The sequence below is a fragment of the Hydra viridissima genome, unplaced genomic scaffold, assembly GCF_058129835.1.
Source record: "Hydra viridissima isolate aposymbiotic clone 2 unplaced genomic scaffold, HvirCarnegie_v1 scaffold_9, whole genome shotgun sequence".
NCBI lineage: Eukaryota > Metazoa > Cnidaria > Hydrozoa > Anthoathecata > Hydridae > Hydra > Hydra viridissima.
The window spans coordinates 8,563,351-8,587,044 of record NW_028324308.1 but is presented as its reverse complement, the minus strand read 5'-3'; the positions used below and the strand labels follow the sequence as shown (position 1 = coordinate 8,587,044).

General features: G+C 29.5%; 4 protein-coding genes, 1 non-coding gene and 2 pseudogenes across 10 annotated transcripts; 5 read left to right on the top strand and 2 right to left on the bottom strand.

Moving 5' to 3' along the window:
- Positions 1 to 783: 783 nt before the first annotated feature.
- Positions 784 to 3,110, bottom strand: LOC149883868 (uncharacterized). Of its 2 annotated transcripts, none has more exons than XM_090096772.1 (2): positions 2,099 to 3,110; positions 784 to 2,047 (listed from the first exon to the last, which is right to left on the bottom strand). In XM_090096772.1, the coding sequence occupies exon 1, from the start codon at positions 2,952 to 2,954 to the stop codon at positions 2,163 to 2,165; it is 792 nt and encodes a 263-aa protein (XP_089952898.1). In that variant the 5' UTR covers positions 2,955 to 3,110; the 3' UTR covers positions 784 to 2,047; positions 2,099 to 2,162. The 2 variants fall into 2 exon arrangements, with proteins under 2 accessions (XP_089952898.1, XP_089952897.1); XM_090096771.1 differs by having other exon boundaries at positions 784 to 1,097; positions 1,841 to 3,103.
- A 4,491-nt stretch (positions 3,111 to 7,601) lies between these two features.
- On the bottom strand, positions 7,602 to 8,323 carry LOC149883867 (uncharacterized). Its single transcript, XM_090098476.1, has 2 exons — positions 8,034 to 8,323; positions 7,602 to 7,892 (listed from the first exon to the last, which is right to left on the bottom strand). The coding sequence occupies exons 1-2, from the start codon at positions 8,109 to 8,111 to the stop codon at positions 7,611 to 7,613; spliced, it is 360 nt and encodes a 119-aa protein (XP_089954602.1). The 5' UTR covers positions 8,112 to 8,323; the 3' UTR covers positions 7,602 to 7,610.
- Positions 8,324 to 9,004: 681 nt separating this feature from the next.
- On the top strand, positions 9,005 to 12,039 carry LOC145185783 (uncharacterized). Of its 4 annotated transcripts, XM_090098472.1 has the most exons (4): positions 9,005 to 9,282; positions 10,245 to 10,308; positions 11,314 to 11,481; positions 11,738 to 12,039. In XM_090098472.1, the coding sequence occupies exons 1-4, from the start codon at positions 9,169 to 9,171 to the stop codon at positions 11,965 to 11,967; spliced, it is 576 nt and encodes a 191-aa protein (XP_089954598.1). In that variant the 5' UTR covers positions 9,005 to 9,168; the 3' UTR covers positions 11,968 to 12,039. The 4 variants fall into 4 exon arrangements, with proteins under 4 accessions (XP_089954598.1, XP_089954601.1, XP_089954600.1 ...); XM_090098475.1 differs by lacking the exon at positions 9,005 to 9,282 and having other exon boundaries at positions 10,245 to 10,678; positions 10,976 to 11,481; XM_090098474.1 differs by lacking the exon at positions 9,005 to 9,282 and having other exon boundaries at positions 10,245 to 10,860; positions 10,976 to 11,481.
- A 1,559-nt stretch (positions 12,040 to 13,598) lies between these two features.
- Positions 13,599 to 15,361, top strand: LOC145186437 (uncharacterized; annotated as a pseudogene).
- A 4,735-nt stretch (positions 15,362 to 20,096) lies between these two features.
- On the top strand, positions 20,097 to 20,169 carry Trnak-cuu (transfer RNA lysine (anticodon CUU)). Its single transcript has one exon. It is a non-coding gene; the product is annotated as a tRNA-Lys (tRNA).
- Positions 20,170 to 20,906: 737 nt separating this feature from the next.
- LOC145180442 (uncharacterized) lies at positions 20,907 to 22,707 on the top strand. Its single transcript, XM_090098037.1, has 2 exons — positions 20,907 to 21,111; positions 21,311 to 22,707. The coding sequence occupies exons 1-2, from the start codon at positions 20,936 to 20,938 to the stop codon at positions 22,143 to 22,145; spliced, it is 1,011 nt and encodes a 336-aa protein (XP_089954163.1). The 5' UTR covers positions 20,907 to 20,935; the 3' UTR covers positions 22,146 to 22,707.
- Positions 22,147 to 23,400, top strand: LOC149883866 (uncharacterized; annotated as a pseudogene). Its single transcript, XR_016455715.1, has 2 exons — positions 22,147 to 22,707; positions 22,818 to 23,400. The product of XR_016455715.1 is annotated as an uncharacterized LOC149883866 (transcript).
- The last annotated feature ends 294 nt before the right edge of the window (positions 23,401 to 23,694 follow it).

The window sequence follows — 23,694 nt, the reverse complement described above, 5'->3', positions numbered from 1 at the left end:
CATAGCACATTAACCCAGTGACATCTCGTTTTCTAGACACTATTGGAATACAAGACACTAGTATACCTTTAAAGACTGATGGAGGATGCACTGGAACAAAACTACCACCTTTGACTTTATTTAATTCTGCATCTTTAGGCTAGTGCTGAGCACAAACTCGCTTATAATCTGTAAACACAAAGTTTGCATTTGGAAGTTTTTTAATCCATAACTCGCGATCCTCGGATTCACAGACAAAGACATACCAATTTTATCTTCACTATGTTTTAAAACGCATTCAAACATTGGCTAACCATTTCCTGACTCTAGACAGCCTACTCCAATATTCACTACACTATCTTATGATAACTTTTTCATCTAAACGAGAAGAACTATTAATTACCATTAGTTAATTAATTCCAGTTATACTATTACAGCTCGAAGAACTATAACCTTATTTTATCTTCACTTACTTTGAAATTATAGAAAATAATTTAATTTTTGTAAACTTCGTTTACGATTTGAGTCTGATCATTTTCTGGCGATATCAAAAATTTACTTCATATTAAAGAAAGAAACAGTAAAAACACCTAGTTTTATAAAACGAAACAAAATACAGAAAGAAATTTTTTCATTTTTTATTTAAACAAAATACAGACACGCAGCTATTTCTTTTAGGGCTGCCAATTCGAACTTTTTTTTAGAAGTTCGAACTTGAACATGTTCGAACTATTTGGGAAAAAAGTTCGAACATTTTCGAACTTTTTTTAATGTACTAAAACACGCAAAATAAAAGAGTACAAGTTAAAAACAAAACCGTTTATTTATCTATTCATAAAACTGTTTATTTATAAAAACAAAACTGTTTATTATTGAGACCCGCTTCTCATTTTCACTACATTTAACTTGAAAAACTTGTCTGTTTTAGAATAAACAACATCACTCAGTATTTTTAAGTGTTTGTTTTAAAAATGTTAATGCATCTAATGTATCATCCCGTAATGAGCTCCTTATTTTTGTAGCAAATAATCCTAGGCTAGAGAAAGCCCTTTCAGCCTCCACAGATGTTGGAGGAATAGTTTTAAGAGCATTAAAAAGCATTTCTAAATTTTTTGGGTCTTGATTTGCTGGCTTCAAAAAGAGCCATTTCCTTTTTAATGAGGTTAGATCCAAGTTCACCTTTGTCTACTGTCATTTGAAAATCAGATGTTTTAATGAAACATTTAAGTTCTTGAGCTAAAGTCAATTTCATGTCAGCACTTTTCATATCATCAGTTATATCATTGTTATTGACTTCTCCATCAACATCAGATTCTTCCTCGCTAGACTGGAATAATCTTTGAATAAGATTGTTAGCAAAATTTGCTATAGAGTTTCTTTTTATTTTATTCCCAAACTGATCACTTGATTCAAAACATCTGGGTTTGATAAATATTTCATTAGATGTATTAACTTTATGTTTCTCCTTTCAACAATTCTTTTTTCAAATTGCTGTTTTACAAGTTGACTAATTGGCGTGTTGGCTTCATCCAATTTTTTCCGGATGAATTGAATTATAATTTCAGAAGACAATAAATCAGCATCACGTTTGGAAAGTGCTTCAATAGCTAGTTTGAGCGGCTTTAGGGCAACACAAAGGTTATTAACTTTATCAAGTTCATTCTTAGAAAGAGGAAAATCGGTGTTTTTGCTAATTAAAGCTATTTTTATTTCTTTTTGGACTTTCAAAAACCGTTCTAACATAGCAATTGTGCTGCTCCACCTTGTCCTGGAGTCACAAATCAAAGCTTTCTCTTTTCCAAATGCTTTAACAATAATTGGCTGAAGATCATCATCATTTTTTACAGGTGATCTACGAAACATTTGTACCAATTTTCGAATTTTGGCCACCGGCTCTTGAAATTCAGTTTTCAATGAGGGCACCAAATTTTCAGTAGATATTTGAATTGTTTCAACATAATCAATCGAATTTCATCTTCTTCTTCACTTTCACCACCATAATCTTCATTAACATCTTCAATTGAATCATTAACTTCAATAGCATCACCAACTTCAATAGTATCACCAACTTCAATGGTTTCACTAACTTCATTGTTATTACCAACTTCAATAGTATCACCAACTTCAATGGTATCAACAGGTTCATTGTCAAAATTATCGTTTGGTAGTGCAGCACTTTTTTTTTAAAAAAGCACATCAATTACGCATAAATGGATAGCATGATTGTAACATATTTGATGTTCTGGTTTAGTGTCATAGCCAATTTTTTTCATCAAACTGGCTCCATCTGTAACAAAGGCAACAATATCTTTGTCTAAGTTTAAACCAAATGAATTAAGTTTTTTATTAATTAGTTCAATGGCTTTCGATGCTGGCATTGTGCCATGCACCCTTAACATTCCAAGAGATTGAAATCCTCCGTTATAATGAATATTCAAATTCATGTATCTCCTGTTTTTAACTGATGTGTACTCGTCAAATGTTAGGCTAAATTTTCCATTAGTTAAAATGACTTTTTGTAATGAAACAATTACTTGTTTCTTGATTGTTTCAAAGTATTTCATCACTAAATCACGAACAGTTTGATAACTTTTGGGCAAATTATATCCTTGAGCACGAAATGCTGATCGCAAAACTTGACTATTAGCAATGGTTGTAAAACTTATTCCATCAATAGCAGTCAATCTGCTCAAGATTTCAGGTAAAGTTTTAATCCCAGAACTAAAAAAGTTTTCAATTCTTGGTATTTTAGGAACATGACTAATTTCGAAAGCCTCAGAGGCCAAGGTATTACATTTAATAATGTCAATTTTATGTTTCGTTTTTAAGTGTCTTGTAATAGTGCTTGTTGTTGAGCCAGTTTTTAATAAAACTTTACAAATTTTACATTTGGCTTGTTGCAGTTCTTGGGAAAATTGAAAATAATCCCAAACCTCAGATCTTCTGGATGTGCTAACGTCTTTGAAAGTAGCCATGTTTTGTTTTTAATTAATGTTTTAATTTTTTAGGCATTTCTTCTGAAAGTTCGAACTTTTAAGCGAAAAAAGTTCGAACCTGAACATTAAAATTTTGGCGTAAAGTTCGAACGTTCGAACTTGAACATGTTCGAGCTAGCAGCCCTAATTTCTTTAAAGTTAAATAATTTTGCAGACCTGGAATCTTGCGACGCATTCGGCTAAAAGTTCTAAAAAAAGACTAATTTTTTAAATAGTAAATTCTCCATAACAAAAATAACAAACCTTTCTCTTTTTACTTTTCTTGATAAAACAAGTCCTATTTTTCCTAATTGTCAAAAAAAAAAATTAAAATTCCTTCGTTCTGTATATTTTTAAATGCCCCCGAACGTCGATTATCTGCCCCCGAACGTCGGTAATCTTAAAAGTGTATTTTATTTGCATGATTTTGTCAAAACAACATTTTTTTTTTTTGAAAACAAAAGAACAACGTTCTGACTGTATAGCGCACAAGTTTATGTTTACAAAGTAAGGTGAATTCGCATTGTATTCGCATTATAAATAGGTTACATGTATATAACATTACAAATAGGTTACATTTTCCACGGATATTATGAAAATCTATATACGAAAGATCGCCGTGATAATTCCTTCGGACAGCTTTTTCACAAACCGTTGTGATCAATACAAATTAAATGTTTGTTTTTAAAATATGTTGTAAGCATTCTGAAAGTTTATTTACTTTGCTCAAAAATAAGAAAACCGTTTTTAATTTAAAATATAAAAGAAATCACAAAGCCTAAACTTTAAACGGCAAATTTTAAAAATTGATTTTACCTCAAAAAAGTTGACAAACATATTTTAGGCTAAGAACCAAGAAACTAGATTTCCGAAAATGTATTCTTTAAGTGGCGAGGTTACTTTTAAGCAGGGGCCAATGCTATAAACATAAAAGACGAAGTTTTTACCGTAAAAAGCGAAGAAAAAAAAAGTCCATTGCTATAAACATTCAAAAAATTCCGTTTTTAAGATAAAAACTTCGCTAATAAATCCAATGCTATAAACAAACCAGGGAATCGCCTTTTCAGATAAAAAAAAAAATACATTTTTTCGAAAAAAATCTTCAGATAAATTTTTGATCTCCATTTTATATATTTTTCCTTCATGATTTTTAGCGGCCATTCTTGGAACAACGTTAGCGCTTCAAAATCATTGAACATTCTTTGTTTGTGTTTTTATGTTATAATTTTATAGATAAAACTGAAAAGGATTTTGGTAACTCCATAATAAAGTAAGTACTTAAAGTCTATATTTAATCGATTATTCAGTTCCTTGTTGTGTTTCGTTAACAATGCATGCATGAATTTAACATTCCATGCTTATTTATGTAGGTTTTCGATAGTTATTTTGGTTAAACAAATTTTTCATAGTGTTTCAGTAAAGAAAAGTATAAATAGTCGATAAAAATACGCCATATAATACACAAATACACAACAAAATAAAATATGCCATAATATACAAATACACAAATACACAACAAAATAAAATGCTGTCTAAAGAACTTAAAATGTTACTAGCAATAAAGATCAGAGAAAATAAAGAGGTTCTTCTTGGCAAGCTTAGTATGTTTTAATTAGCAAACTATTTAAATAAAAATAGGTATAATTATATATATATATATATATATATATATATATATATATATATATATATATATATATTACAATAGTTTTGTTAACTTAATACACTAAAATTGAAAATAGCTTCTCCTACACTGTGTATAACATGACAGTCTCAGAGAACATGAACATTTTTTTCATTTTTGATGATTAATGGTGTATGCATATATATATATATATATATATATATATATATATATATATATATATATATATATATATATATATATATATATATATATATATATATATATATATTACAAATGTTATAGTATAAGTATGTAATATATAGTATATATTAACGTAATATAAGTATGTAATCAATCAATCAATCAATCAATCATATATTTCTAAATAAAGATTTTACATTCAAGTTTACACACAAATAGTTATAAACTAATGTGAATTAAACTACTAATAGTACTAATGTTATATAACAAGGGTGATAATAATGGCAATTTAATCATTATATTCAAAAACAGTAGCAACAGCAGAGATATATTACAATATATATAAAATTAACAATGATAAAATGATGTAATGTATATCAATTTTATATATATGTAATGTACATGTGTTTAATACGATATATATATATATATATATATATATATATATATATATATATATATATATATATATATATATATATATATATATATATATATATATATATATATATATATATATATATATATATATATGTTTATATGTGTTGGTAGAGATTCCATGACAGTCTCTGAGAACATGAAAAAAAACCATTATCTGGAAACGTACTGAAATGCTTTTATTTCGCTTAGTATAATGTTGCAAATCATCTTTAAGCCTAGTTTCTAAAAATCTAATAAAGCTCTTGGGGCTCGATACTGCTCTCGAAAAACGTTGTCAGAAACATCTCCGTTAAAAAAGCGGCCATTAAACTATAATGAAATTGAAAAACAAAACAAAAATATAATTTCTGCGCCTATTTAGTATTTCTAATTTTGTTCGATAAAAAATCATTAAAAAAACATCAAAATTTAGTATTTTTAAGTAATGTTTTAAATACCAACCTTTCGAGGCAATCTGTGGCGAAGCTCATTTTCTGCAACTTCGTCTTCATCCGAAAAAATTAAATCCATGTTCCTATTTTAATTTTACACAGTTTTTTTAAACACCAAATACTAGAATGTAAAAATATTTATAAAAGTAGAATAGACAGCACAGCCTACTTTATAACTAATAAAGTTTATTAAGTAGGCCAACTAAATAAAAATTAAAATAAAAATTGCTATCAATGACGTATTACGGATAAAAAAAAGTCCGTGAATTTTAGTGACGTATACGTTTTATGCTTTATAGCAATGGCCGAAGAAAATACAAACACCGATATTTTCTTCGAGTTTACGCATTTTTTTACGAAAAAGTAATTTACTTAAAAAATTGCGTTTTTACGAAAGATTTTTTTTCTCGAAAAAAACTTCGAAATGTTTATAGCATTGGCCCCTGGTTACTTTTTTCAAAAAAGTTGTAGTTCGCTTCTTTAAGCGTTAAAACGTTCATATTACAAGCGTTCTACTTTAAGATATAAACGATTTTATTTTAGAAAAAGTAAGTGTTTTTGAAACTAACTGTTTTTGACTTTCATTATAAGAACTACCTAAAAATATTTTTAGAAAATCGAAGAAGAATTTGTTTGGGTGACAGAGCAGTAAACTTAATTTTAAAGTTTTTGTAAATAACAATAAAATTTATTGTTTACTTCTTATTTGAAATACTCTTTTTTGGCCTTCTCACTATTAAACCATTTTCCATTCTGGGGCCAATGCTATAAACATAAAAAACGAAGTTTTTTCCGTAAAACACGAAGTTTTTACCGTAAAAAGCGAAGAAAAAAAAAGTCCATTGCTATAAACATTCAAAAAACTCCGTTTTTAAGATAAAAACTTCGCTATTAAATCCAATGCTATAAACGAACAAGGGAATCGCCTTTTCAGATAAAAAATGCGTTTTTTCGAAAAAAAACTTCAGATAGATTTTTGATCTCAATTTTAGATATTTTCTTCGTGATTTTTGGCGGCCATTGTTGGAACAACGTTAGCGCTTCAAAATCATTGAACATTCTTTGTTTGTGTTTTTATGCAGATATTTTATAGATAAAGCTTAAAAGGATTTTGGTAACTTCATAATAAACTAATTACTTAAAATCTGCATTTAATCGATTATTCAGTTCCTTGTTGTGCTTCGTTAACAATACATGCATGAATTTAAAATTCCATACTTATTTATGAAGGTTTTCAATAGTAATTCTGGTTAAACAAATTTTTCATAGTGTTTGACTAAAGAAAAGTATAAATAGTCGATAAATATGCCATATAATACACAAATACACAAAAAAGTAATACACAAATACACAACAAAATAAAATGCTGTTTAAAGAACTTAAGGTGTTACTAGCAATAAAAATCAGAGAAAACAAAGAGGTTCTTCTTGGAGAGCTTAGTATGTTTTAATTAGCAAACTATTTAAATAAAAATATGTATTGCTACATTATATTTTATATATATGCATATATATATATAAATATATATATATATATATTTACAAATGTTATAGTATAAGTATGTAATATATAGTATATATTAACATAATATAAGTATGTAATCAATCAATCATATTTCTAAATAAAGATTTTACATTCAAGTTTATATACAAATAGTTATAAACTAATGTAAAGTAAACTACTAACAGTGCTAATGATATATAACAAGGGTAATAATAATGGCAATTTAATCATTCTATTCAAAAACAGCATAGATATTACAGTATATAAAATTAACAATGATAACATGATGTAATGTATAGCATATATCAATTTATATATATATATATATATATATATATATATATATATATATATATATATATATATATATATATATATATATATATATATATGTATATATATATATATGTATATATATATATATACTTCCAATAGTTTTATTAACTTAATACACTAACATTGAAAATAGCTTCTCCTACACTGTATAATACGATAAATTGTGTTGGTAAAGTTTCCATGACAGTCTCTGAGAACATGAAAAAAAACATTTGTGCCAATAAAATGAAGAAATACCATTATTTGGAAAAGTATTGAAATGCTTTTATTTCGCTTAGTATAATGTTGCAAATCATCTTTAAGTCTAGTTTCTAAAAAATCTAATACAGCTCTTGGGACTCGATACTGCTCTCGAAAAACGTTGTCAGAAACATCTTCGTTAAAAAAGCGACCATTAAACTAAAATGATATTGAAAAACAAAACAAAAATATAATTTCTGCGCCTATTTAGTATGATTTCTGATTTTGTTCGATAAAAAATCATTAAATATATATATATATATATATATAGTAATTTTAAGTAATGTTTTAAACACCAACCTCTCGAGGCAATCGGTGGCGAAGCTCATTTTTTGCAACTTCGAAATCTAAGTCTTCATCCGAAAAAATTAAATTCATGTTTCTACTTTAATTTTACACAGTTTTTTTAAACACCAAATACTAGAATGTAAAAATATTCATAAAAATAGAATAGACAGCACAGCATACTTAATGACTAATAAAATTTATTAAGTAGGCCTAATAAATAAAAGTTACAATAAAAATTACTATTATATTACTACTATATATTACGGATAAAAAAAAGTTCGTGAATTTTAGTGACGTATACGTTTTATGCTTTATAGCAATGGCCGAAAAAAATACAAACAGCGATAAATTCTTCGAGATTACGAACCTTTTTTCGTACATGAAAAATTGCGTTTTTACGAAAGATTTTTTTTCTCGAAAAAAACTTCGAATTGTTTATAGCATTGGCCCCTGATCTCATCCGTTTGTGTCAGGATGTTGTTATGACGATGAATATAATTATAATTATATACATTGTCATAATTATGAATTGTCAAAAGAAGGAAAAATCCTTAGTAATAAAAAATGTTAGTTTGAATTCCAATGCTTTACCGACTTTTAGTACTTTAATATTTTTATTAGGTATTTTTTAAACCAATTGAATTTGTTCTGTTTGACGCTTGAGTCATTAAAGGAAAAACATTTAAATAATTATCCGTTGTTCTTTTTTTTACTTAACTGTAACGGCATCACTTGGTATTTTAATGAATGTTTCACGAACTCAATGCTGAATTGTATTCAGCTTTATTGTATTTAAATAAGTTATATAAAATTACATAACTTAATATGAGGTACATTAGGTACAAAGTGGCACAGAAATTCTGTGTATAAATTTAAAATGAAAAAAAATTTTCGTTAAAAAAAAAAAAAAAAAAATTTAACTGAAGAACGGCATAAAACAGCACTCATTTGCTAAAATATTTTCACCTGGTGTGTGAGTAAATACAGACGTTAAAAATATATTTACATAACGATGACAGCTATTAAAGATATATAAATAATTTGAACTGTATTCAGCTTTATTCTATTTAAATAAGTTATAAAATTATATAACTTAATATGAGGTACTTTAACGTGAGTTTCTTCAATTTGAATTAACTTAACTAAGATGAAGTCATTTATCGTGATGCTCTTTCTATGCCAAGCGTATGGTAGGATTTTACCTTCTGTGAAAACCGTGACTGAGTTGGAGCTCAATAAATACTTAGGAAGATGGTACGAGGTAAACTATTTCTATTACGTGCGTTGGCATTGACGCTTTTGTTGATTGAGTAATTTTAATGACTATTTATATTTCTCGACCCTTGAATAGCAAGATTCTAAGTAAGCGCCCTACAATCGCCACAATAATTTTTAGTTAGATTAAATTGTAAATTTTCTTTATCAATTACTATTCATATTGTTATATAATTTTGATTATGAGAGTTTTATGATTAAAATTAGGTTTTATAACAATATATGAAATTTTCTACCAGACGTTGTAACTTTGAAATCATTTTAATCGCATATTTCAACAACGGTTTGAGCTCATAAAAACAATCAGTTTTTGTATGATGTGTTGAGATTTTTTACTATAGTTAAATATTAGACAAAACTCATTTAAAATTTATTGAAAATCTGAATTCTTTTAACAATCAAATTCAATCATCCGTTTCCAAAGAATATAACGCATTATCTACAAGCTTCTGTATCAAGCCATCTTCTGTATCTTTAACGATAAATGGAATTTTCATAAGTTTTTATCAAAACATAATTATTTCACGCGTTTAAAACTACAAAAGTTTTTGGTATGAAAAATTTATACCAAAAACTTAATGTTTTATTTGTGAAAAATAAGTTAAACAGTTTTATTGGAATAACAGTTTAGCGTAACATCTTGATGGGTTTGAAACAAAACAATATAAGGTATGCGAGGTATCTCCTTTTTTCTGGAATGCTGTAACTTTATCTAAGTATGTAAGTATATTGTTTTGAATTCAATTTCTTTCTACTTAGAAATATGTTATTCTGTAAATTTTTTAGAAATTGAGATATTAAATCGATCCTGTTTTTTGTAAAATGTTTGATGGTAAATAAGATCACTGTTGTCATGGCATTTTTTTTTTTAAATCCCACTCAGAACCTTGATATTCTACTGTCGCAATTTGCAAACGAGAAGATTTAACTTGAAACCGTTTTTTCTAGGTTTACAGCAGTTTGTTTCAGCGAGTGACTTTCCAGAGAAACCTTGTGTGCACAACGGCTGATTGTAGGTCATTAAAATATAATTAGTTAGGATTTAATTTTAGTTTTAAAAAAATATAACACTGGATGACACTTTTTGTTAACTGAGGTTTTAGAGTAATTTTTAGCTCTATCTTGGTCCTGATTTTAAAGATGGCTGCCGAAAACTTTATACAATGACGTATTCCTATTTCACTGATTCCGTCATAAAAAATGACAATTGATTTGAAATTTTCGAATCAGAAAAAAAAATCTTTAAGATTTTTTTTCTTCGTTAAAATGAAAAGCTTTTCAAAAATTAGCGAAAAATAATTTTATTGCCTGATATAATTCTATTACTGACGTGAAAAGATCGCTCAACGCGGAAATGTCATTTTCCACAGATAATGAAGGAAGTTTACGAAGAAAAGTTTACATAGTAAAAAATAGTTCAACAGATGAAAGGCATTTAAAACATAAGCAAGGATTCGGAAGAAACTTTTCATTTGTAACACTCAAGCTAATTAGTGTCATTAAAAGCTAGATTGACAGGAACCCCACCAGGTCAATTAGAAGAATGACAACAACAGTAAGAAGGGTTGTTAAAAAGAAAATTGTGTTTAAATGATTTTGATTTTTAGAACATTCCAGTTTGAGAGCTTTTAAACGATCAGTAACAATAAAGTTGTTACTGACGTTTTAAAAGCTCTCAGACTGGAATGTTCTAAAAATTTTCTTCAGATGTTAAAGAATAATGCGCTAACTTCTTTTTTCTTAAATAAAAAAATTTCACAATTGATCCAGTCAGCACTAGCCGAACTAAACATTTCATCACTGAGAGTGATGCCTAGGAAGTGCCTGATTCATCAGATCCGTCCATAGGCATCCTGGACAGATTATGATTTTCGGAGTCTATAAAGTAAAAAACTTGATGTGATTTAAAAACTGATGCTACTTTTTAATGATAAGATCCCAAATTAGCCGAAATGATCTTTTTCATTTTCAAGATTGATCACAAAGCAAAATATGAGGCCTAATTTTTTTTTTATAGATTCTGTTAGAGCTGACGGCAAGATTAATGTGGTAAATGCTGGTCGTATCAAAACACCGACAGGACCAGCAAGCAACATTGTTGGATCCGCCTATGTAGTGAACTCACTTGAACCAGGAGCACTTCATGTAACCTTCCCCGGATCACCAAATCCTTCGGGTGCAAACTGTAAGTTCGATAGTTCCGATACTTTTGTTTTGACATATAATTTAGATCAAGATAAATGTTCCGGAAACTAAGATTATGTAAATTAGTTAATGAGACATTCTTTTTTAATAAAGCTAACAGAATTTTTAAATAAATTACTTTTGAATAATAATAAATTACTTTTGGTGACAAAAAGTGCTTAAGATTAGTCTCAAAATTTTCTGTTTGTTTCTTGTATTTAACTGTAAGCTTTATTTTGATTAAAATATGTTTCTAGATTTGATCGTGAAGGTTGGTCCAGCTACTTTTGGAGATAACGGTTTATACGAGTACTCAGTTATCACTACTCCATACAAAGCTTTAGTTTGGGTACTAGCTCGTGATCCCGAGAATTTTGAAGCGAAATTCAAAACAGAAGTCTTCAAATTTTTAGATGAAAACGGTTACAATTGGTTTTGGAATAAACCGAAACCCACTGTTCAAGGAAAGGATTGTATTTATCCGTGAAAAAACCTTGTACTTACAAAGTTTGTGTTCAATGTAGTTAAATAAAAAAAAAAAATAAAACAAAGTAATCTAGATGTTTGTAATGAAGTAGCAATAGGGGAGCGGTAGGGGAGCGGTAGGGGAGCGATTGGAAGAAAGAGCAGAAAAATTATTAACTGTTTTCAAATAGTCTTTAACAGAAACTTTCACATTTTACTAGCGCACTTTAAATGAAAGTTACTAAAAAATTACTGATACAACCTCAGTAATTTTTTATATTTACAAGCAATAAAAACATGTAAAAGTTACTGAAACATGAAATGTTATTATTAAAACTCAAAAAAAATCTTTATGCAAATTGTGTTTAGTTTTAGATATTTTAGTTTAATCTGACTATTTTTAATTTAAATGAATGTGTGTATACTTTACAAATTTGTAATGTATATAAACATTCGTTTAAGTGAAAAAAAAGTTTAAAAACAAATTTTTAATGTATATACACATTCATTTAAATAAAAACACAGGCGCGGATCCAGGAATTTGTAACTGTGTGGCCAAATTTTATTTTCACGGTTGAAATTTCGATAAAAGATCGATATTTTAACATTTTTTTACAACATTTCTTGATTGAATAAAACTTCGGGAAAGTGTAATAAGAACCGTTGTGGCCACGGAAGAAATCTCTATAGCCGAAATTCGTAAATTACGGCAGGCAAATTTAAATTTTTAGGGATATTCCTCAAGCGAAAAAACCCAAAACTAACGTGGCTGCTGTTAAATTTAAACTATTTGACCATTGCCACAATAGCCACCCCTTAGATCCGCGCCTGAAACATCATATCCACCTACATAAACATATGTTTATATAGGTGGATATGATGTTTATTACTATTAAATTTATGTTTTCAAAACACAAAACTTACAAAAACTTTTTAAAAAATCTTAAATTTAAATCCTATTCAAACATCGAAAATCCAGCTTGAAATTCTGCTGTTGTCTGCGAAATCATTGCCGAACTGAAAAATTAATTTTCACTATTTAAGTGCGAAGCAGTGTACAATGATTATTTAAAAAGTAAAAACAGTTTTTTCATAAAACTTATATTTTATATTTTATGGTTAAATGAAGTTAAAAAATTTTAACATTATTTTCAAAGAAATCTGAAAAATGAGAGATTTTTAATTTGTAAAAATGGAAACTTTTTAATTTAAATAAAAGTCTTTCTTTACTTTTAAGATAATCTTTTATCTTTACATATTTCAAATATATTCAAAAAAAAAAAAAAAAGTGCAATCTAATTTTTTTTTGTTCGAGTTAGAAGAATTTTCTAAAATAATATAGAATATATGCATACTTTATTGTTTTAAATATCAGCTAAAAAAATGTTCCACCGAGTACCAAGGAGATTTTTTTTTTCAGTTAATTATAAAGGGATTGCTGCGGTCAACTGCGGTTTAGGGAGCTATTAAAGAAATACAAATGTCAGTGAATCCATAAAAACTTTTTTTTCCGCCATTTTTTAACAGCAGTTTATTATATCAAAACAAATGAAAATAACGGAAAACAAGGTTTTTATGGACTCATTAACATTTGTATTTCTTGAATTTGAGTTTTTTTACTTTTTTTAGTATACCAAATATGAAGGGCTCAGCGGAAAAGTGGTCTAACCCACATTTTTGAAATATTCCGGATAATCACTGCAAACTGTACATTGAGTATGTAGTTTGTTGTGGAAAAAGTGCCAAACCCCAAAGCCCATCCATACAGTGCTACTACCTATAATCATATTTACTTTAACAGAAAAATAAAATTTGAATTGTGGAAAAGTTGCCTATCCAACAATCAACATGGCGAAAATGAACTGCTCAGATTTGGAAGAGTTTCTAATGAAAAGTGATTGTGATGATTCAGATGCAGATAACAACACTTCTTTAGAGGATGATGTTAGCGAAAGTATGTATATAATTAATTCAGCATCAAGATATATTTTTCATTGAGTTTATCATACAATAATATAGTTTCTAGCCTCAATGTTGTTTAGGCAGGTTTTCCTCTTCTAGTTTTTCAAAACTGAGATGCACTTTTTATTTCAGTTTCAAGTATTGGGGATCAATATGTTGAAGAAAACGCAAGACCTATATCTATACTAACAGGAGTTAATGTTATGTACAATTTGTCTAAAACTAAATAGGCTTATAAAAGGAATTTTTTAGTCCTATTGATATGGGCTAGAGCTGATTGTTTACATTGGTGTTAGGCCTAGCATTAGACTAGCTAGGGCCATTTAGTTTGTTTTGTGAGGAATTGTTTTCTTGTTAGAAAATAATTTTCACCTAACATTTTCATTGCAGATTCAAATGTTAACCTTGTTGGAAAAGTAGGAGAGGACGACAGCTTTTCCCAGGAAGTACAAGGAGAAACCCATAGTCATAGACATAGTCGTAAGCGAGTTGCCCCTCCAGAACTACACAAAAGAAATATTTTGAAACAGAAAAGGTCAACAGGGAAGGGAATGTTACATCAAAAGGCAAAGTAGTTGAACCAAAGATTTTTATTAACAAAGATTGTGGTTGCAATTTAGAGTGCAGCAGTAAAAAACAGTTGCTCGCCGTAATCAAATTTTTTTTAACTTTTACACCATGAACTGGAATTTAAAAAACGCCTTTGTGATGGGTTCTGTTGATGTAAAAGAAAAACACGTATACTACATCAAATAAATCCCCTAGGGCAAATAGCCGTTCCTATAAACTAACTGATGAATGTGGAAATATTAAAAAGATTTGCAAAACTTATTTCAAATTGATGGGACAATAACAAATATTTTAGCAAGGAAAAAAACAGATAGTACACCTATCGAAGATCGCAGAGGTAAATCGGCTCCACAAAATAAATGTAGTGATGAAGACACAGAATATCTTCAAAGATTTATTTGCTTATTTCCAACGTACCAATCTCACTATAGCAGAAAAGGCAACCAGTACAGAAATTATTTACCTCCAACTTTACAAATGTCAATGATGTACGAGAAATATGTTTGCAATTGAAATGAAAATGATTGCACCCCACTTTCAATTTTTGTATTTCGACGCATATTCAATACAAAATTCAATTTACATTTTCATCATCCGCAATCAGATACATGTCAAAAATGTGATCTATTTAACAATAAAATTAGGTGTCTTTCAGAGGGTGAAGAAAAGAACACTGTTAAGAGGGACCTTATTATTCATCAAGAGATGGCTGAAAAGGCAAATGAGAAAATGAAAGAAGATACACTAGATGCCCATACAAATCCAAACAAGAGGGTATTAGTTTTCGACTTACAAAAAACTCACACCAGTGCTTAGTACAGGAATAGCCTACTATAAAAGGCAAATGTGGACTTACAATCTTGGAATCCCCAATGAAAACGTAAAGACAGGTTTTATGTATGTTTGGAGTGAGGAACAAGCATCCAGAGGTTTTCAAGAGATAGGTTCATTTTTGCTCGAGCATGTTTTTTGACACATGCCAGAAACTGTGATCCATTTAATATCGTATAGCGATAGTTGCGATGGACAAAATTGTTATATAAAAATGTCTCTTACGTTACAATATATTTTATACAAACCTCCATTTCTGAAAACCATTGAACAGAAATTTTTTGTACCAGGGCATAGTTTTTCCTCCTGCGACCGAGACTTTGCTATGATTGAAAAAGCCAAAAAAATGAAGGACCAAATTTTTGTTCCAGATCATTGGATAGACCTTATTAAAAATGCAAAGAAGAGGGCCCATGTATCCCAATGGTAGAAAACTCAAAAGAGAAAAGCTAAGTGATCTTTTTGAGCTAATACAGTTCATACCACCTGTCCATCATCCCTATTATCTTGCTCTTAAAGGTGACGAGGAGGCAACTGATTTGGGTCTAACAGATAATTCTGGTGACGAAGACATAAATTAGTGCATGCTACATATATTTAAAGGAATCATTAACAAGTCATAAACAAAACATCCATTTAGCCTAACCAACTCTATTAAAAATATTTTAAAAATTTTGAAGAGTCAAAGTTGCCTGACATTTTTGTTATTGCAGAACACAGTAATATAGTGTCCTAATTTTTTAGTGTACTACTAATAAATACTATTTTTATAAAAAATACTATTTTTCTGATACTTTTTCCTGCTATTTTTAAAAAGATCCTTAAAGTCTTTTACAGTTTACTAAAAATGAAGTAATTGTGGCTTAGACAACTTTTCCGCTGAGCCCTTCATATATTTTCAAGAAACATAGTTTTGTCATCATACGCTACTTAAAAGTTTGTTAAAATGTTTATTGTTAATTTTGAATAATGATTTATTATTCGATAAGTACTACATAATTGAAATAGCTTTACTTAACAAATTCAGTATTTTCTGTAATATACAAGTAACATTTATTTACTTAAACATTATAAGAAACTTAATGTGATAATTGTTAAAGAAATGATAACATAAAATGTTAAACAGTGTATAGTGAAAATTATATAAAGTACTCAAAAATGTTTCTGATATATATTAATGATTTTTATTAACTTGGCGAATCTTAAAAGCAATAACAATAAAAAGATTAGATCTTATCCCGAATTAATGTGAATTAGGAGTGGATAAATTAGGATAATGGAAAAATTTACTTAACGAAATCAAATAAAACTGAAGAAACTAGCAAAGAGAACTTAAATGAAGTAAAGGCTACTTTACTTACATTTATTTCAAAAGTGAAGGAAAAAAATGTGGTAGAAATTATGATTCATTTATAGAAAAAGAATATCAATGGCTTCAAGAAAATCTCATGATCAGTAAAAGTTGTCTTTTTTTTTTGGTTCTGGAAAACCCCATAAACAATGGGAGAGCGAAGCAAAAGAGAAAAAATAAAAGAATTTGATGCTGAAGCAGGTGTTGAACATCGCTGCTCTATTTTTAGTTTCTGCAAGAAGTAAATTTTTTTTAAAAAAAATTCTTTTCAGAAAATTCAAAAAAGTAGAAGACACTTTGTATAAAACCTCTTCTTTAAGTATGAGTGTATAACTGTAATTGAATTGCGTGAAGAAACTATTTACGGCGGATTTGATTGACGTAGTTTATTTGATATGTTGTAAATATAGTTTAAGCGGTTTATTTTATGAGCATATTTGAGATTCTTTGTATAGTATAAATTGAAGGAAAACTTTTTGTAAAGAGAATTTTAAGGAGAAGAGAAAATGTAGAGCTGAAACGTTGTGTTCGCTGCGAGAAAACAACAAGCTAACCGGGCACATGATGGAGCCATCTTCGAATAATTAGAACATCTTTGAAAAATACGATGGTATATCCGATGCCGCAATTTGGTCGCAGCGAACCAAAGTTGTTGCAGAGAAGCAACGCGTTGAGTTGACAGTGCTCTTTCCAGTTTTGTTGCGAAGTAATACTTAGTCTTCGATTGTTTGTGAGTAGAAGATAAGAAGGATGTGAAGAGAATCGAAGATGTCTTTATTTATCGAGTTTTTCCTTCGGATGCCTACGTGGCATGATTTGTGTACGAAGCAGAAGATGAGAGATGAGGAACAAATGGATGTCTCTTTTGCTGATCTAAAACGTTTCTCGTGTTTGGCAGAGTAGCCTGACGAGAGGGTGCGACTGGCGTTGTAGTTGGATTGCCAGAAGCGGTATTTGAGATTTGGATCCGCAAAAGAAACAATTGTTGTGATGTTCCGCAAAGCAAGAGTTGCTTTGAATTAAATGTGATCCCGAAGGATCAAGGAGGAGTGTAATTGAATTGCGTGAAGAAACTATTTACGGCGGATTTGATTGACGTAGTTTATTTGATATGTTGTAAATATAGTTTAAGCGGTTTATTTTATGAGCATATTTGAGATTCTTTGTATAGTATAAATTGAAGGAAAACTTTTTGTAAAGAGAATTTTAAGGAGAAGAAAATGTAGAGCTGAAACGTTGTGTTCGCTGCGAGAAAACAACAATAACAAGCTTTTGATTTAAAAGTGAATACTGACCTCTGGGCTAAACAATATTAAATGATCAAAAACTTAGCCCTTGGACACATATTTATCCCCTTCTTGCACGATATGTTAATGGAAAAAGTTAAATACTATCTTAAAAATATTTTTTTTTCTCTCATTTCAGTTGTAAGCATTAATATTGCTAAAGCCGTGTTTATGTAGATGGTATAGCAATACCAATAATAGCAGCTGAAATAACTGATGGTAATTCTGTCCGAAGCATGCAAATATCAAGTAGAGTAACGTACCAAGATGTTGTGTATAGACATTTCTCTAATTCGATTGCGCAACTAATTTCTCAGCTTGAAAAAGAGGCCAGTAAGGACAAAAATGTAAACAGATAAAAACTCTCGAAATTATAAAATTAAAACTTCTCGAAATTATGGAAAAAACTAACATTGCTCTTTTTTCTTTCTCCAACAAAGAAAAAAAACTTGATATTTACAGAGCTTGGTGTAACGAAATATTTAAATATAGACGTAAAGGAGGTGCTGATAAATTTGAAATAATGAAACACGCGAAAGTGTGTGAATTTCACTTTAGGCCTGAGGAAATAAAAGTTAGTTCAGGATGTCCTAAAAAAATTTTAAAATCAGGGAATGAAGTTCCTAGCATTTTTTCATTCAAAACTATGCAAAAAGTCGAAATATCCAGAGTTTACAACTAATCTTGATACTGAAACTCATACAATAATCGATTCTACCAAAAACGTAGATTGTGAAAATTGTAAACTTTTATCATCCGAAAAAACAATCATAGAAAAAAAAAAAAGAAGTATGTCATGAAAGTTACAGAAGCTTGCTTGAAGAATATAAAACTTTAAAGATAATAAACGACCAGCTAAAAAATAATATTTTTAGCTACCAAAATTTTGAAACAGAAAAAATAGTTTGCCGCTATTTGTTTACATTTTTGTCTTTACTGACCTCTTTTTCAAGCTGAGAAATTAGTTGCGCAATTGAATAAGAGAAATGTCTATTGGCTTGAAAATTCTAAAATTTGATTAAAATTATTTTTTACGCGTGCAGTCAAACCTTACGCGTGTGTGAACGCATTTGAACGCAATATACGCGTCAAAGGTGCGCGTAAAAATTATTTTGTTAACAAATTTGAATTCTTTGACCCAAAAAACTATTATTATCACATTTAATATGTTTATTTAGAATTTTTATCAAATTTTAAGGGTTAAAAAAGAAGATGTTAAGGGTTGGTATTAAGGATTTCGTATGAAATGAAGTTAATCCTCACGGAAGATGTTAAAGGTCCTTGGTATTCATTATCTCAAGTCATAACCACGATTGTGTAGTAATGACCTTTTCCGCCATGATTTTTTGCCACATCGTTAGTTTCTATGTCAATGATTATCAGTGATTCGATTTTATTTTGTGTTTAAAAAAATTAACATATTACTTTCCAAGTCCTGTGTCTCTTTAATGTGCACCATTTTTTTCTGCTGGACACGTGTCGGGGCCCCTTGCAGGCCTAAGCGAAGGCTCAGGTCAACTAGAAACATCCATTATTTTATGTTTAGTGGATAACAAGGCATTAGGTGAATATTCCAGGGCATTTTACTATTTGGCTTAGTATTTAATTTTCCTAAATTAAGTAATTAAACATAACTATGGATAGCTTCTATGATATTAATAATATCTAAGTATATCCAGAGATTTAAGTTCGTTAAGTAAAAACTTTAAAACTCAATTACTAAAAACTATTCTTAAAAACCAACGTTTTTGCGATCATCGATATATTGATAACTCTAAGTTTAACACTGATGTTGAAATTATCGTTTGGAGAAATATTATTTTGAAATCTAAATTCTTGAATAATGGAAATGTCTGTTTGTTAGTGATTCTTTAGATATAAATGGTTCTTTAGGTATAAGAGGTTAACGCCATCCACACTAACGCTCTATACCGAATTTTAGTTCGAGCTTTACTCTTCATTTTCTTTTACTTTTTTAGAATTTCTTTTGAATATAATTTTTTTTTTATCTTGCGAGTAAGTCGCTGATATGAATTTTATTATTTTTTTATTTAAATGGAACTTTTCCAAAAAACAGGTTTATTAGTCTTTTTCACCCAGTTTAATTTGCGCTGAAATTAATTTTAATTAATGTTTTTATACATTAATCAAGCCCGGCTAGCTCAGTCGGTAGAGCATGAGACTCTTAATCTCAGGGTCGTGGGTTCGAGCCCCACGTTGGGCGCTTTTTCTTTTGATCAACTAACCTTTATTTTCTTCTTAACGTTACCCTAGAGTAAAAGCTGACCCTAAAAATCAGAATTGCATTTGATTGTTTAACAGCATGTACTCAAAGCCACTAATTTGATAAATTTTAGAAAAAAAAAATAGTAGAACCTGTTTATTAGGGTGTCCCAAAAAAAAAAATTTTTTTTGCACGCATGTTTTTACCATTCCGTTTTGTCTACTGAGTTCATATGTATGACTAAAATTTTTTTTTGAGGTCAATTTCAGCTATATGTAAAATCTAAATGTCTTCATTTTTGATAAAATTTGACATTTTATAACACTATTTTAGATGCGGACCTAATAATTTTACATTTTTAATGCCCCTTACCCTAGAGGATTTGAAAACCAATGATTTTAGACTATATAAGAATTAATCCATCTGTTATTTTTTTATAGAAGGTTCATTGAAGCCTGATTCACAGAAAATATTGATAATAATGACTACTTGAACAATCTTTGTGTTTTCTGTATACTGTTTTGTTTTAAATGGTTTTTGTTTATTATTTTGATTTTAACAGCTTATAGTAATAACTAGAAACTTATTTTACTGAAATAAGAACCAATTTTTTCATATATAATTATGTAATAGTTATGAATATCTTCAATATACATATATTTACTTGAAAATTATATCATTAAATGTAATTTTTTTAGGGGGAAATTAGAATTAAATTTTTTTAATATTGTTTTAGGATTAAGTAATAATAAAATTAGTAACTTAAATGGGTCGTACTCAAAAAAACAAAAAAAATAAGAGTGAGAAGAGAAAGTACAGCCTGTCAACAAATCCAAGGAGGCTACTTTTTCTCTTAAAGTACACAATCAATGGGCTTCCAATAAACCAGCTGCCAACCATTGGAAATATTCTTAGATACATCCAGTTTCTAAAATCTCCCAGGTAAAACAAATAGTTATTATTGTTATATAAATATACTATAAAACAATGATAAAATTTTTAAATGGTCTATTTTATGCAATACAGATTTAATCTAATATCACCCCCTCCCCTACAAGTGTTAAAAATGAGACGCAATGAGTAAAAAAATTACGTAAGAAAAAAAAACATAATGATTAATACTTGTCTATTTTTATTTTAGATCTATAAGATTTCAATCTACTAAGTTGATAGTAGCCTGCCCTCAGAAACATGAGAACAGGGATCTGATATGTAAAGATAGTTTCTGCAAGAATTCTGAACAAAGATGTGTTGCCTCCGCTGTAATAGACACTTGGAAGAAAGCAGGGTTTCAAGATTTTATCATCAGTGGATGCAGTGTCAGGGATAAGATACTGAAGCTCCATAATAAGTACATAAATTTGTATCATCTCAAATCATTGAACTGGAACTCTAGTGAAGGCAACTTCTCTAAGATACAGACAGAGTTTTTAGAGGAGAGTAACACACTCTTTGATATTTCATTACCAAATTTTGAACAAAAAGTAAATCAGGATCGTTTTCGTTCTAAGAATGCAAAAGATGAGCATATTCAGTTCTATCTAGATCAAAAAGGAGAGCGAAACATGTATATTACAGAAGAAATTGATGAAGTATTACAAAATTCAGTTGAAAATAAAAATATTAGGCTCAAGAGGATGGAGGAGGCAATAGGTAAAGGTAGAACCACAATGAATGCAGTAAAATCCAATTACCTTGAGGTTTCTTTGCATTCATCTGAAAATGAATCTGAATCGGAACCAAGTTTAGATTCTTTACATGATGAAGATTTACCTAATAGACTCAGTCATTCTACTAAATCTAAGATAATGATAAGTATAAGTGCTGAAGATCTGGTTGACTGTACTGCTGCAGTTTCTGCCCGATACAGAGTAGGTATACGACCACAAACTTCCATAGTAGCTGCTATTTGCAATAAAGCTGGTGTGAATCTAGAAGATATTATTCTATCAAGAAGTGAGTGTTACATCCCCTGATATGGATGACACAGATGACATACTGCTAGGTGTTGTTCAGACAGCTAGTTCCAAAGGTAGTGACCAGGCTGTAGCAATTTTGAATCTGCTAGAATACTTCAACATTGTTGATCAAATATTTGCTGTTTGCTGCGACACTACGGCATCTAATACTGGAATACACTCTGGAGCTATTGTTATCCTTAGCTCCATCCTTAACACTCCACTTTTATGGTTTCTCTGTAGAAGACATATGCTCACACTTTATGGAGGCTTTGACTGGAGAGAAGACGAAGGCCCCAAGAAAAGGGCTGTATGTCAAACTCCAGAAAAGTTGGTATTCAGTCAAGAAAGAGGCGGACAAGATGCTAGATCTAGTTAGGTTTGATTGGAGTCAGCTTCAGACTGGGTCACCCCTTTATGAAATTGCTAAGAAAGCTCTGGAGTTTGGAAAAGAAGCCCTTGCCTCAAAAACATTTGTCAGGAGTGATTACAGGAAACTATGTGAGCTTTTTGTTTTCTATTTGGGAGGAGAAGTACCTGGATTTTGTTTCCATCAACCTGGAGCCTGCCATGAAGCCAGGTAAAGTATATTGAAAAAATAAAACCTTATAGATAAATTATAAAATTTGTGCAAGTATTATAAATAAAAAATATGATAAATATTAATGGTAACAAAATTTTAATCTTTAGGTTTATGGCTGATGCTTTATACATTCTTACCTTGAGAATAACAGATAAGATCACCATGATTATGAGCGAAAAGGAAAGAAATATGATAGAGACAGCGGCATTCTTCACATCTGTCTGGTATGCACCTTGGTTTCTAAAGTCGTATTTGGTTGCAAAATCACCCTCAAATGATCTTGCCGCTTTCAAAAATGCATTTAGCATCAAAGATAAATATCTCAATCTTGTTTCAGCATTGGTTGCTAGTATGCAAAGACACAACTGGTACTTAACTGAGCAGTTAGTGCTGCTATCTCTGGCTGATGAAGATGTAGAGCAGGAAGTGAAGATAAAGATGTTGGACAGATTAGTTCAGTATGACGTTCCTAACAAGTTCAAAACTGGAAAACCTAAGCTACCCGTCATATCAGAGTCCACTGAGCTTTGGGAATTGGTAGGTCCGGAGAGTTAGCTTCTGTTGAAAATTGCTGAAGTCCCTGATGGTGAAGTAGAACTGTGGAGGAAGGAAAAAGCCTTGAAGTCATTAGATTTATTCAAAAAATTTGTTATAAATTTGACTTGCGTTAACGATTGTGCAGAAAGGAACATACGCCTTATTCAGGACTTTGTATGTGGATACAAATCTGACATTATGCAACAAAATTTAATGCTGGTGGCAAGGGACAATAGAAAGAAGCTTAAAAAGGTTCTTTCTAAGTCCCAGTTAAAAAATATATAGTTTGTTATTCCTAAAATACATTTTTTTTTAAACATTTTTGTATTTTTATTAAGAAAATGTGTAAAATTTAGGTTTTTAACAAAAATTGGAATTTTACATATAGCTAAAATTGATTTCCTAAAATGTTTTTTTATATATATTTACTATCAGGGGATATAAGAG

Bases quoted from the DNA above. Each gene is read 5' to 3' on its own strand.
- LOC149883868 (XM_090096772.1), bottom strand. From the start codon at position 2,954: ATGGCTACTTTCAAAGACGTTAGCACATCCAGAAGATCTGAGGTTTGG.
- LOC149883867 (XM_090098476.1), bottom strand. From the start codon at position 8,111: ATGAATTTAATTTTTTCGGATGAAGACTTAGATTTCGAAGTTGCAAAA. The intron at 7,893-8,033 runs GTTGGTGTTTAA...ATATCATTTTAG, and splicing joins GCCACCGATTGCCTCGAGAG to TTTAATGGTCGCTTTTTTAA.
- LOC145180442 (XM_090098037.1), top strand. From the start codon at position 20,936: ATGGGTCGTACTCAAAAAAACAAAAAAAATAAGAGTGAGAAGAGAAAG. The intron at 21,112-21,310 runs GTAAAACAAATA...TTTTTATTTTAG, and splicing joins CAGTTTCTAAAATCTCCCAG to ATCTATAAGATTTCAATCTA.
- LOC145185783 (XM_090098472.1), top strand. From the start codon at position 9,169: ATGAAGTCATTTATCGTGATGCTCTTTCTATGCCAAGCGTATGGTAGG. The intron at 10,309-11,313 runs GTAGGTCATTAA...TTTTTTTTATAG, and splicing joins TGTGTGCACAACGGCTGATT to ATTCTGTTAGAGCTGACGGC. The intron at 11,482-11,737 runs GTAAGTTCGATA...ATATGTTTCTAG, and splicing joins AAATCCTTCGGGTGCAAACT to ATTTGATCGTGAAGGTTGGT.